Source organism: Leucoraja erinacea, chromosome 3 (assembly GCF_028641065.1).
Source record: "Leucoraja erinacea ecotype New England chromosome 3, Leri_hhj_1, whole genome shotgun sequence".
NCBI lineage: Eukaryota > Metazoa > Chordata > Chondrichthyes > Rajiformes > Rajidae > Leucoraja > Leucoraja erinaceus.
In genome coordinates this window covers 81177108-81191878 of record NC_073379.1, presented here as the reverse complement: position 1 = coordinate 81191878, position 14771 = coordinate 81177108, and the positions used below count along the sequence as shown (strand labels likewise).

The window sequence follows — 14771 nt, the reverse complement described above, 5'->3', positions numbered from 1 at the left end:
TCCATCGTATAGGTGACAAAAGCAGAGTTAGTGATTTACTATAACTGAATGAGTCAAATACTGATTTTTATTAAATAGTATAATTGGAGTTTTAATAGAAAGATTAAATGAGAACTTCCAATTTGAAGTTTGATTTTGATTTTATGAGAAGTTGGAGTGAGAGACTATGTGAAGAACCTGCCAGCCTGCATGCACGTCAATCTTCAAATCAACTGTATGAAACCACAGACCACTTGCACCAACTTAAACTATAGAAAGATTAATAATGCTTGACTTACCAAATGATCTTTATGAGATTAAGGGTTGGGAGTGGAGGGCACGTAGTCTCTCACCAACTTCTCATAAATTAAAGATAAAACTTCAAACGGTAAGTTCTCGTTTAATCTTTCTATTTTATATCGAAGTCTCTTGATGAGACTACGTGAAGCCTTCGAAGCTCTGTGGTTTCATGCAGTAAACCAATCTATATGTGAAAACACTAAACAGATAAACCATAAATGGTAGAAAAGACATGGGCTATTAACAACATGATGCTAATTTTACATACATGTACATTGCCCTTAATCGGACCACAGCCCCAATTGCCTTTGGGTTAGACCATTGCTCATGCAACACTGTTCAGAATTCTATCTGCAACCATCCAGACATGTTCAACGAAATTTATAACTTCGGATGCGCTTATCTGAGCCTCCTGCTGTTGCAAGAAGATGATCAAAGGGGAAAATCCATTCTATTGGCTGCTAACGAGCCAGCCCCCCTGGTAGAAAGACTTGAAATTATTTGAACTCACTCCCGCTTTTAGCTGCTTACATCTTGAAATAGTCTGCACCAACAATCTCTTGTGAAACTATTAAATAACTATGAAGAAACTATCCTTCATCTCGTAAGCACTTAGTAACCTCAGTGTACCTTTTTACAAAACACCCCCAATCTCCGGTCTGGTGGGTATGCTGTCAACTCCAACTTGTACCTAACCATGCTCGATTTGCTTTACGAGTTCATTCCCATAAAAAGCTACCCTTATGTCAGATATGACAGAGATCCAGACGGAGATTGTGTAAAGATTGTGCACGTTGTGCTGAAACCAATTGTCTTTAGCATAATTAACAAAAGATACTGCTTTAACATTAGGAATACAGTTGATGAAAAGCTGCATAATAATTTATACTGTTACATATTCCACACTACTTTATATCTAGGCTTTAGAGTGTTCATATAAAAGACCCATCCATAACCTTAGTCAACAGTGGGTGAATAACCAATTCTTTATTGTCCCACATAGTACTAGATACAATGACAAAGCAGCACGAGCAGTGTCAATTGCGCTATAACATTGTCGCTTCCCTTAACCCCAAACTGAAAGACGCCACAAACCTCTTCTACTTTTGTTTAAAATTAGCTCACATGTTTCTCATCACAAAACTTCCATACCACCATGCAGTGATAGATGATAGATGCCACTGCTCGTGTCTTCGAGCAATTATAGGAGTTTCTTTCAGCAGACATACTTACAATGGAAGCCCTGGTTTAGTAGGTCAATTTGGCATTACTAATTATGTTGCCTCGTCTTCAATTACCATAGGAGGCATCCACTGATAAAAACCCTGAGTCTTATCTGTGGGTAGGGTCCGAGACTAAAACCCTAACTATGTAATAGATAATGCCGGCTCCAGAATGGACTTCCTGGATGAATAACAAAACCTAGAAATTCGAGGAGAGCCTTGGTTGCTGAAACAGCTAACTCTGAGATCTGATCTTCATCATACCATAAACATGTCGTCTATAAACTCCATAACAAAATGCCCTTTAGATCTTAGTAGGGCAGCATTCACTCTCGTGTATTGATATGGAAAATAATGCTTCTTCAAGATCAATTGAGGCCCTAAATCCCCTGTAATCAGTTAAATTGCTGAATGACAATTATCCATCTTAAACTGGTTATACCAAGCACATGATCAGACTAGCCAAATCCTAGACTGATTTAGCATCCTCCACTTCCTTCAATCTTGAGAAAATATTAGAAATATACCCCTCTTGTTCTTGGGCAGACTGCTCATCCTTTGTGAGATGTCTCCGTTTCAACTTGGATAGCCATAGTTTCCTCTTTTAACCATAAGTACTGAAATCTTGGCTTCTCTACCACGGAGGAAATAATCAGCAAGAAACTGAATCTCGTAACCGTTTATGATTTTGTAAATTGGAAAAATCGGAGGTTATCTGTCCTCACCTATTTGCCGAACCATCTCACCAATCTCCGATTTGAATATCGACAGCACCTCACATGCGACTGATGAATAACATTTGCATACCTCAACCGCCTCCACCTCATTGTCACTTTGCTGTCCATAACGAGACAGACGGTGACTGTAGATGTGATCAAGGCGGTTTCTGAGAAAGCAGTTGCTATAAAAACCATCAAGGCTGCCAATAAAATAATAGACAAAAGATGATTATCACCCCCCGCCATCGCTGAGACCGACACCACCACAAATGGCCTCAGACGGATGACTAATAGTCAACTGATCCTAGACTTTGCTCTGTCCCCTTGCTCAGTCATCATGGCCAGCTGGGGACGATATTAAATATATGGAGAACGCTGCCTCCATGTTGAGCGCTGAAACCTGCGAATAAAAAGCCCTCTGGCTTTGGTTAATTGTGTAGGCCTGAAGCTCCAACCAGCCTCAGTGTAGCAATATCTGCCACTCAATTTGTACAGATGATATGAATGCAGGTAAATGGGAGTCTTACCCACAAAGGATGTATTTACCACACTCACCACAGCCTGTAAATTCTCTTGCGAGTCTTAACTTGCTAGCCCAAGTCTTCACCAAAAAGATACTAGCAGACTGCACATGCTAACCTAGCACAAAATTAGCATAAATTGGGTTGACCTCAGGCCTATACCCTCCTAACACAATTGAGTTTAGGCTGTGCATTACACAAAAGTGCTAAGGCATCTACTGAAATTCAGACAGCTGAATTCCCTCTACTGACCTTGCGAAGCGAAATCCTTCCCTGAGAATCTCTGACTTTCTGGGGGTTAAAGCCTTTTGACTTTGATTTGCCCTTCATATAGCCGCAACTAGCATTAACCTACGAGCCTCCAGTGTCTGGCAGAATCTGAACATACGTAATATCCAGCAGTGTCCTGCGTGATCTTTTCAATCAACTGATGAAAAGTCAAATAACCAATGCTACTTGCCAGTTTTATCTCTAACAATTCTCCTATCCCCGAAGGGATGGCAAATTAGTCACAAGTGCTAGCAGATCCCTTATGGCGCTGGGGGTAACCCTGTGCTTTGGGGGAATACTGCACTGTTAAAGGTGCCACATTCTGGATGATACAAGCTGAGACCCCCTCTTCTCTCTTTCAAGAGCACATCAGAAAAAAAATGTTGTATTATTTTGAACAAGAGCAAAGGAATTATCCTGGCCAAAAGTTTATAATGGTCAAACAATGTCACTTAAAGTAACCAAGATTCAAACAATTTCCCTTAAAGTGTTTTTTTCTGATCCTCAGCAGATTGTTGTTTCAAAAGTTAGCTGTGCACAATTTGATGATCAATTCTCCTACATTATAACTGTGACTACACTTCTATGGTTACAAAACACTTTGGAACCCTTAATGCCAAGAGTTAACAGGTTCATGGTGAGCTGTTGTCTGAGAAGAGATATCTTTGTCAGGTTGCTGAGTTCTTCAGAGGTAGATAAAACTGGAGGGCATAGATTTGGGGTAATGGGTAAGAGATTTAGAGGAGATCGGAGGATAATTTTTGTCCAACCTTACTTGGATTACTTTGCCTGAGAGAGTGGTGGAAGCAGAGTCACTGACAGCACAGGCAAGGCTGCAGGCCAAGTAATGGAAGATGGGATTAATATGGATGGGTGGCCATGGTCTTGGTCATGGTCATGTGGGCTAAGTGGCCTGTTTCCATGTTTTATGATTCTTTGACTCCATCATCCTTCTGTTGACATGGATGTTTTGGTGCTATGTTGATGGAGACAACAGACTAATGCATTTCCTCAGTCTATTCAGTAGAGGCACTGGTGAGCTTTCTTGGCTGTCGTATCATATGGTTGGTTCACCACAGATCTGTGGTTATATTAATGTCCATTAAGAAACTTGAAGCTCTTAACCCTTTCCACTTCAGCACCATTGATACTGATTGGGGCACATACTCCACCATTCTTCCTACATGAAGATGAGATGATGTGGATCAGCTTTTCCCTTTGAGAATAGGGAAGATTCAAACAAGAGATACATGACTTCAGAATTAAGGGACAGAAGTTTAGGGGTAACACGAGGGGGAACTTCTTTACTGAGAGAGTGGTAGCGGTGTGGAATGAGCTTCCTGTGGAAGTGGTGGAGGCAGGTTCGTCGGTATCATTTAAAAATAAATTGGATAGGCATATGGATGAGAAGGGAATGGAGGGTTATGGTATGAGTGCATGCAGGTGGGACCAAGGGAAAAAAGTTGTTCGGCACGGACTTGTAGGGCCGAGATGGCCTGTTTCCGTGCTGTAATTGTTATATGGTTATAACCGAGTTTGAATATATCATACCTTGTATGTTGCCTGATCAACCAGGACTCCCATCTGGGCTTTTTTTTTCTTCCTTCCCCAAAGATAAGATCCACAGACATTACCAATGCAAGATCTTTGTGGTCTCTTTATACCACAGAGCAAGTTATGGATTAATAATGCCACAGAGGCAGACCCAGAAGTGAAATGTAAATGAAAAGAGTCCTCAAAAATACATTGAGAAATAAACATTTGATGATGATATTTAGAGGAATATTTAAAAACACTGCATTGTGTAAGTGTGATAGCTATAATGAAGACTGCAATATGAAAACAGATGTATATGATGCCAGCTTATCAGTTGGAGCTCATTTCAGGAGTGGCACAAGGCTGAGACTGCTGCAAAATAAAGCTCAGATCTCACTAAATGGACACTCAGCCAAGTAATAAATAATAGAAGTATCTGAATTATAGAATGACCAGCGGTTCACTGTGTATTTCTGACGTTTTACAGCAGCAAACATACATAACCAATCTGATTAGTGAATATTTGCTGGCAGAAGGGAGCCATATTTCAATTTTAATCAAGTAAATGTTGCAGCATAATGAGATGTGTCAAAGGTCAAATGTCTACTGCACTGTTAGTTGACTAGAAGAGCTCAGAACAATAGACTGTTATCTCATTGTGCCTCCTGCTGTCATGTTGATATTAATTCCAATGTTCCTGTGATGCTATAAAACCAGACGGAATGATCAATCTCCCCAGTAATTTTGTGATTTATTGATGTTGGCACTAATGCACTGTCTTTATAGCTGTCATAAGCTTCGGTATAAAATCTGACAGTATAACAGGTCATATTGAATGAAACGTGTAATAAAACATCAGTGTGAGAAAGGCCACTTTCTTCCGTTGGATCTACTTGACCAAGAGTCAATATACGATTCCTCTGTCAATGACCTCCGGGCTTCATCATGCATTGTTGTTTGGGATCTCACTGGCCCTGATTTCCAATGATACCCTGAGGAATATTGGGGATAGGAGAATATAGTTTCCAGTATTGTAAGTGCATCAGTTCCATAGACAAAGTTCAATGTCCATTGTGAGGTACAGGTGAATTAGGCTGTGCCCTAGCTTGTGGGCTCTTCAGAAGCCTGATAACAGATGGGAAGAAGCTTTTCTTGGTTCTGGCAGTGTGCGCTTTTGTAACGGGTATAGCTTGGACCCAATAGCAGCACAGAATCAGGCAGGTATAGTTGGTAATGAACTTTATTACGAAACTGTAACACAGAGTAGTAACACAGGAATGGGTACACCGTACTCACACAGAGGCTCAGGATTGAGCGAGGGTTCCGAAGAGGGGCAGGCAGGAGACGTAGTCGGGGTAGCAGAAAGTCCGGTAACCAGGAGATCCAACACACGATGCAAACAAACCAACGAGGGACAGACGAAAGGAGAGTCGAAGCCAGGCAGGTAGTCGAGAAGTCGCTGGAGAGTCTTGCATGAATGCTGAGAACAATCTGGCACTGTGTGAACGATGGGGAGAGTCTATATACCGGGTTAATTGGTGATCAGAGGCAACTGAGTGCAACAGGTGAGGAGAGTTGGGCTGATGAGAGGGGAGTGGCAGGCAGGCGAGGAGAAGGAGGGACCGGTGGAAAAGTACTGGGAGGTGAAGTGGATGAGAATAAGGAGAGGGCAAACTGTGACAGCTTTCAAGCTTCCATTCCATCTACCAGATGGGAGCAGGAAAAGAAGGAATAACGGAGGTGGGACAAGTCTTTGATTATGTAGGCAGTGTTTCGTTATGTTGGTCACAATCCTCTGATTTAAAAAAAAATGTATCTACCTCCATATTAAATACTTCCAGTGAGTTAAATTCCACAACTCTTTGTGGTAGAGAATTCCAGAGATTCACTACATAACGAGAGAAGAAATGTGATTTTCCTTGGACTTCAATGACTGATCATTTATCTTGAAACTGTCCCCTTGTTTGAGACTTGTTTCCCAGTAAATGTATCTTAGCATCTACCCTGCCATGCCTCTTAGGATATTATATGTTTCAGTAAGATCATGGCTCCAATAAATGAAGTTTTTGGATGATTATGGTGTCACTATGGTTTTAATGCTGAAATAAGCTGAGAAATTCCACTCTCACAAAGTAAGGGATGCATAATTTTCTTCCCTGCCTACACCTGAAAAATAAATCAAGCAATCCTATTAAATAACTCTGCAGCGTTTAATCTTTTAAGGACCATGAAATAGATATTTTAGTTAAATAGACTAGGTTTTCTCCACAGACTGCCAAGTAAAGCAAGAAAATTCTATTCTTGAGAATTACAGCTTTGCAGACGGCCAACATCACATTCAGTAGCAAATAGGACTGGATAGTGGCGAATACTCCAACATATTTTCATCCATTTTTTTCACCATTTATTTCCCCCAAAAATTCCCAGCGCTGATTTTGGAGACATAGACTTTTTTGTTGAGCACATAATAGATATAGTGGCAGTGAAATTAGATTCAATACTATACATTTTTTGGATGCAGGAGAACCCCTTGACATCTGAACTGGCATCTGTTGTGTGTAGACATTGTTTCGCTAGAAGTTGCCCTCTCCTCAAAGTCCCGCAAGTTTCAGATTCCTTCCTTTCAGATATGTATCCAGATCTGATACGAATGCTACAAGTTTCCATTCCTACCGCTAGCTGGTGATTTCAAAGCCTGACCACCTGCTAGATAGAAAATAAAATGTTTGCTCATCTCTCTTGTGTTTTTTTTCTCTCAATTACTCTCACTCTTTTGTTTCCTTGTAATGATTCCGTGATTAGGAAATGTTCTCTCTATCTATTGTCTAAACCATTCATGATTCGACATACCACAATCTCCCTTGTTCCAAACAGCATCTACCATCCATGCACAAGCCTAAATTTCCTCAAACCTGAAATAACTTTAGCAAAGGAGATGGGCAAGCCAGTTTTATTACACAGAAGGTTATGAGTACCAGGAACAAGCTGCTGGGGGCTGTGGTGGTGGCAGGTGCAATTGTAGCATTTAAGAGTCTTTTGGATAGGAATGTGGATATGCTGTGAATGGTGGTAAATGGATCGCGTGCACGCAGAGGAAATTAGTTCATTTTGGCATCATATAACCATATAACATATAACCATATAACAATTACAGCACGGAAACAGGCCATCTCGGCCCTACAAGTCCATGCCGAACAATTTTTTTTCCCCTTAGTCCCACCTGCCTGCACTCGTACCATAACCCTCCATTCCCTTCTCATCCATATGCCTATCCAATTTATTTTTAAATGATACCAATGAACCTGCCTCCACCACTTCCACTGGGAGCTCATTCCACACCGCCACCACTCTCTGCGTAAAGAAGTTCCCCCTCATATTACCCCTAAACTTCTGTCCCTTAATTCTGAAGTCATGTCCCCTTGTTTGAATCTTCCCTATTCTCAAAGGGAAAAGCTTGTCCACATCAACTCTGTCTATCCCTCTCATCATTTTAAAGACCTCTATCAGGTCCCCCCTTAACCTTCTGCGCTCCAGAGAATAAAGACCTAACTTATTCAACCTATCTCTGTAACTTAGTTGTTGAAACCCAGGCAACATTCTAGTAAATCTCCTCTGTACTCTCTCTATTTTGTTGACATCCTTCCTATAATTTGGCGACCAAAATTGTACCCCATACTCCAGATTTGGTCTCACCAATGCCTTGTACAATATTAACATTACATCCCAGCTTCTATACTCAATGCTCTGATTTATAAAGGCTAGCATACCAAAAGCTTTCTTTACCACCCTATCTATATGAGATTCCACCTTCAAGGAACTATGCACGGTTATACCCAGATCCCTCTGTTCAACTGTATTCTTCAATTCCCTACCATTTACCATGTACGTCCTATTTTGATTTGTCCTGCCAAGGTGTAGCACCTCACATTTATCAGCATTAAACTCCATCTGCCATCTTTCAGCCCATTTTTCCAAATGGCCTAAATCACTCTGTAGACTTTGGAAATCCTCTTCATTATCCACAACACCCCCTATCTTAGTATCATCTGCATACTTACTAATCCAATTTACCACACCTTCATCCAGATCATTGATGTACACGACAAACAACAAAGGACCCAACACAGATCCCTGAGGCACCCCACTAGTCACCTGCCTCCAACCCGATAAACAGCTATCCACCATTACCCTCTGGCTTCTCCCATTCAGCCACTGTTGAATCCATCTTGCTATTCCTGCATTTATACCCAACAATTGAACCTTTTACCAACCTTCCATGAGGAACCTTGTCAAAGGCCTTACTAAAGTCCATATAGACAACATCCACTGCTTTACCCTCATCAATTTCCCTAGTAACCTCTTCAAAAAATTCAAGAAGATTAGTCAAACATGACCTTCCAGGCACAAATCCATGTTGACTGTTCCTAATCAGACCCTGTTTATCTAGATGCTTATATATATTGTCTCTAAGTATCTTTTCCATTAATTTGCCCACCACTGAAGTCAAACTAACAGGTCTATAATTGCTAGGTTTACTCTTAGAACCCTTTTTAAACAATGGAACAACATGCGCAGTACGCCAATCCTCGGGGACTATTCCCGTTTCTAATGACATTTGAAATATTTCTGTCATAGCCCCGGCTATTTCTACACTAACTTCCCTCAATGTCCTAGGGAATATCCTGTCAGGACCTGGAGACTTATCCACTTTTATATTTTTCAAAAGTGTCAGTACTTCTTTTACTTTGAACCTCATAGTATCCATAGCTACTCTACTAGTTTCCCTTACCTCACATAATTCAATATCCTTCTCCTTGGTGAATACCGAAGAAAAAAAATTGTTCAATATCTCCCCCATCTCTTTTGGCTCTGCAGATAGCTGTCCACTCTGTCTCTCCAATGGACCAATTTTATCCCTCGTTATCCTTTTGCTATTAATATAGCTGTAGAAATCCTTTGGATTGACTTTCACCTTACTTGCCAAAGCAACCTCATATCTTCTTTTAGCTTTTCTAATTTCTTTCTTAAGATTCTTTTTACATTCCTTATACTCCTCAAGCACCTCATTTACTTCATGCTGCCTATAATTATTGTAGATCTCCCTCTTTTTCCGAACAAGATGTCCAATTTCCCTTGAAAACCAGGGCTCTTTCCAATTTTTTACTGTTTCCTTTCAACCGAACAGGAACATAAAGATTCTGTACTCTTAAAATTTCCCCTTTAAATGTCCTCCATTTCTCTTCTACATCTTTCCCATAAAACAAAATGTCCCAGTTCACTCCTTTTAAATCATCTCGCATCGCATCAAAGTTAGCCTTTCTCCAATCAAAAATCTCAACCCTAGGTCCAGTTCTGACCCTCTCCATAATTATCTTGAAACTAATGGTATTGTGATCACTGGACCCGAAGTGCTCCCCAACGCATACCTCCGCCACCTGTCCCATCTCATTTCCTAACAGGAGGTCCAGCACTGCCCCTCCTCTAGTAGGTACCTCTATGTATTGCTGCAAAAAACTATCCTGCACACATTTTACAAACTCCAACCCATCCAGCCCATTTACAGAATGTGTTTCCCAGTCTATGTGTGGAAAGTTGAAATCTCCCACAATCACTACCTTGTGCTTACTACTAATATCTGCTATCTCCTTACATATTTGCTCTTCCAATTCTCGTTCCCCGTTTGGCGGTCTATAATACACCCCTATAAGAGTTGCTACACCTTTCCCACTTCTCAATTCCACCCAAATAGCCTCCCTAGATGAGCCCTCCAATCTATCCTGCCAAAGCACTGCTGTAATATCTTCCCTGACTAGCAATGCAACACCTCCACCTCTTGCCCCTCCAATTCTTTCACACCTGAAGCAGCGAAATCCTGGAATATTTAGTTTCCAATCACAGCCCTCCTGCAACCATGTTTCACTGATCGCCACAACATCATACTTCCAGGTGTCTATCCAGACTCTAAGCTCATCAACCTTTCTTACAATGCTCCTAGCATTAAAATATGCACATTTAAGAAAACCCCCGTCTCTTATTCTCTGTTTATTTCCTTTTTTTTCTTTCTCCTCTTGTGTCCGAGTGCTTCCCATTTCTGCTTCCTGCCTCCCATTCTGTCTACTACCTTTCGCTATTTGAGTCCCTCGCCCCAACCATTCTAGTTTAAAGTCTCCCCAGCTGCCTTTGCAAATTTCCCCGCTAGGATATTGGTCCCCCTCGGGTTCAAGTGCAACCCATCCTTTCTGTATAGGTCCCACCTTCCCCAAAAGAAGTCCCAATGATCCAGGAACTTGAATCCCTGCCCTCTGCACCAGTCTTTCAGCCACACATTTATCCTCCACCTCGCTCCATTCCTACTCTCACTGTCGCGTGGCACAGGCAGTAATCCTGAGATTGTTACCTTTTTGGTCCTTTTTCTTAACTCTCCTCCCAACTCCCTAAATCCTCCCTTCAGGACCTCTTCCCTTTTTTTTCCTATGTCATTGGTACCTATATGTACCACGACCTCAGGCTCCTCTCCCTCTGATTTAAGGATATCTTGGATGCGTTGAGACACGTCCGAGACCTTGGCACCAGGGAGGCAGACCACCATCCTGGTCTCCCGACTGCGTCCACAGAATCGCCTATCCGACCCCCTAACAATAGAGTCCCCAATTACTATTGCCCTCTTTTTTTCCCCTACCTTTTGGAGCAACAGGGCCGGTCTCTGTGCTGGAGGCCCGTCTGCTGTCACTACCCCCGGGTAGGCTGTCACCCCCATCCGTACTCAAACAGGAGTACTTATTTGCGAGGTGTACCGACATTGGAGTACTCACTCGTTCCTGCCTCTGCCCCTTGCCCTTCCTTAACGTGACCCACATGTCTCTCTCCCGTGGTTTTGGAGTGACCACCTCTCTATAACTCCCCTCTATGACCTCCTCACTCTCCCTGATCAGAGCGAGGTCATCGAGCTGCTGCTCCAGGATCCTAATACGGTCCCTTAGGAGCCCCATCTCGCTGCACCTGGTGCAGATGTGGACGTCTGGAGGGCCATCCGACACCATGGCCTCCCACATCTGACATCCAGAACAGTATACTGCTCTGACTGTCATTCTCCCGCCTTACCCTGGATCTGATACCAGTATAACACAATAGAAACTGCTGGGAGAAATCAGCAGGTATCTGACTCACAACAGCTGCTCCCTCGTGACCTTTAAACTGCACCTTTATTATATAAACAAAAAGCACTGTACCTTTAGCCCACTGTACCCTTGGCTCACTGTACCTTTACTAAAGAACTGCACCTTTAACCCACTGTACCTTTACTAAAGAACTGTACCTTTAACCCACTGTACCTTAACTAAAGCACTGTACCTTTAGCCCACTGTACCTTAACTAAAGCACTGCCCCTTTAACCAGAAAGCACAAATGCTAACCTGATGTTGCACCCAATCAGCTGCTTCCTCTAGTCTGCTTCCACCAATCAGCGGCTTCCACCAGAACCCTCACTATGGAGTGTGGAACGTTACGGATTCTGGTAAGCCCTGACCCTCCTCTACTGCTCACCAACGGTCCTGGGCCTCTGTGAAAACAAGCCCCGCGCCCGATTTATATACTCACCGCCCTGACCCTCCTCCACTGCTCTCCAACTGTCCTGGGCCTCTGTGAAAACAAGCCCCGCGCCCGATTTATATACTCACTGCCCTGACCCTCCTCCACTGCTCTCCAACGGTCCTGGGCCTCTGTGAAAACAAGCCCCGCGCCCGATTTATATACTCACCGCCCTGACCCTCCTCCACTGCACCAACGGTCCTGGGCCTCTGTGAAAACAAGCCCCGCGCCCGATTTATATACTCACCGATCATGTTAGGTATCAATATAATGGCTTTCTCCTATTACCAACACTCATTCGAGTGAGTGCTCTTTCTGGAGATTAAGCTAACTAGAATGTGAATTTTGACCTGAAACGTCACCCATTCCTTCTATCCAGAGATGCTGCCTGTCCTGCTGAGTTACTCCAGCATTTTGTGTCTATCCACTCTGTCTAACTAAAATGCTACTTGGTAATTGAGTTTCTCTCTACACTGCCTCTTAAACAATTGTATAACATTTGCAATTTTCCAGATCTTACACTACAAAGTTGAATTTATGTATTTGGAAGATAACAGCCAAGGATTCACTAATTACATCCTTAACACCCTGCAATGCATCCCATTTGGACTAATGGGTTATACACTGTAAGCACAACTAGCCATATTAATGCCTATTCCATCAGCTTTTAGCTCATCCAAAATCTAAACCACATCTTCCTTCACTGACGCTCCCGCAGCCTATTTCTCTTTATTTCACCTTGAGAATAACGATGTAAATGTTTAGTGCCATGCCATCTGCATCAAGTCAATTTTCCTTTTTGTTTCTGCCCACCTCCCCCACCCTGATCTCCTGTCATGACTCCTTCCCAACCCTATGCCTACAGATAGTTTGGATTCCCTTTTGCTGCCAATATTTTGTGATTGGCTTGGATCTCAAATGTTTTAACAACTTGGCATCTGACAAACAACCCATTTTTCTGTTTTACTCTCTTTCTCTTTGGTCATCTAGGATGCTCTGGCTTTAATTTCATTATCCTTCTTTCTCAGTAGATTACAGCTGAAACATTTCTAACTTACAGGTTTTTCCGCTGTTCAATTGATGATGAGAATATCTTCAGTAGAATCTTAAGATAACTAGCTTTATCTTTGAATGATCTATATATTTTTTTATCTATTCTAAACCATATGATTTTATGATTGCTGATTTCCCTATTTTCCACGCTCCATTTGAAAATTAAATATAATATATATAAATGTGAAAGTTGAAAATACAGATTTTGGAAGTCTGAAAAAATACTGGGAATGCTCAATAGGTCAGGCAGTATCTGTGAAAAGGAAAGCAGAATTAATATTTCAGATAGAAAACCCTTTGTGAATACTTCCTTCACTTGACTTGGCTCATTTCCCAGAATCAAATCCAGGAGTGCCATCTTCCTCATTGAATCAGATATACAATGATCAAGAAGGTTCACCAGAACCTTATTTCAGTACCTCCTCTGCTTCTTCTCCACTTATGTTATTGCAAGACCAATCTATAATTGGATAGTCACCCATTATGAATACTCTATGGCTTTTGCACATCTGCATAATTTCCCTGCACTTTTTTTTACATTTGTCACCAATGTTCTCTTTGATCAATAGTGCCAGTAATCCATCAATGGCCCCATAGCAGAAGCGTTCATGTCACGGGGCTTGAAACTGGAAGAATCCTGAGCTAAGGTACACAAAAAAGCTGAAGAAATCAGCGGGTGCAGCAGCATCTATGGAGCGAAGGAATTAGGCAACGTTTCAGGCCAAAACCCTTCTACAGACTGATGGGGGGGGGGTGGGGGGGGGGGGGGGGGGGGGGGGGGGGGAGGGGGGGGGGAGAAGAGAAGTTAAAAGGAGGAGGCGGAGCCCGAGGGCTGAGGGAGAGATGGGGCATCAATTATACCAGTGCCCAAGAAGAGTAAGGTGACGTGCCTCAATAACTATCGACCAGTGGCACTAACGCCAGTGGTGATGAAGTGCTTTGAGAGGTTGATCATGGAGCAAATCAACTCCTACCTCGACAAAAACCTGGACCCACTGCAGTTCACCTACCGCCACAACAGATCAATGGTGGATGCGATCTCGCTGGCCCTCCACTCCGCACTGGACAACAAAAACTCATATGTCAGGCTGTTATTCATCGATTACAGCTCGGCATTTAACACAATCATCCCCTCCAAACAGGTTACCAAACTCGCAGAACTGGGTCTCTGCGCATCCCTCTGCAATTGGATCCTCGACTTCCTCATTCACAGACCACAGTCTGTTCGTATTGGTGGAAATGTGTCAGCCTCGATAACAATCAGCACGGGAGCATCGCAAGGCTGCGTGCTCAGCCCCCTGCTGTACTCACTCTATACTCATGGCTGCGTAGCCAGTCACAGTGCGAACTCCATCATCAAGTTCGCTGACGACACCACTGTTGTGGGACGTATCACTGATGGGGATGAGTCAGAGTACAGAAGAGAGATCGAGCAACTGTCCATATGGTGCCAGCGCAATAACCTGGCCCTCAACACCAGCAAAATCAAGGAACTGATTGTGGACTTTGGAAGGAGTAGGAGGGGGACCCACAGCCCCATTTATATCAACGGGTCGATGGTTGAAAGGGTCAAGAGCTTCAAA

General features: G+C 42.6%; 1 protein-coding gene across 3 annotated transcripts; it reads right to left on the bottom strand.

Annotated features, from left to right (window-relative positions):
* Positions 1–7668: 7668 nt before the first annotated feature.
* LOC129695775 (uncharacterized) lies at positions 7669–12374 on the bottom strand. Of its 3 annotated transcripts, none has more exons than XM_055633075.1 (2): positions 11880–12374; positions 7669–11844 (listed from the first exon to the last, which is right to left on the bottom strand). In XM_055633075.1, the coding sequence occupies exon 2, from the start codon at positions 10635–10637 to the stop codon at positions 9636–9638; it is 1002 nt and encodes a 333-aa protein (XP_055489050.1). In that variant the 5' UTR covers positions 10638–11844; positions 11880–12374; the 3' UTR covers positions 7669–9635. The 3 variants fall into 3 exon arrangements, with proteins under 3 accessions (XP_055489050.1, XP_055489052.1, XP_055489049.1); XM_055633077.1 differs by having other exon boundaries at positions 7669–11777; positions 11899–12374; XM_055633074.1 differs by having other exon boundaries at positions 11915–12374.
* Between the last annotated feature and the right edge of the window lie 2397 nt (positions 12375–14771).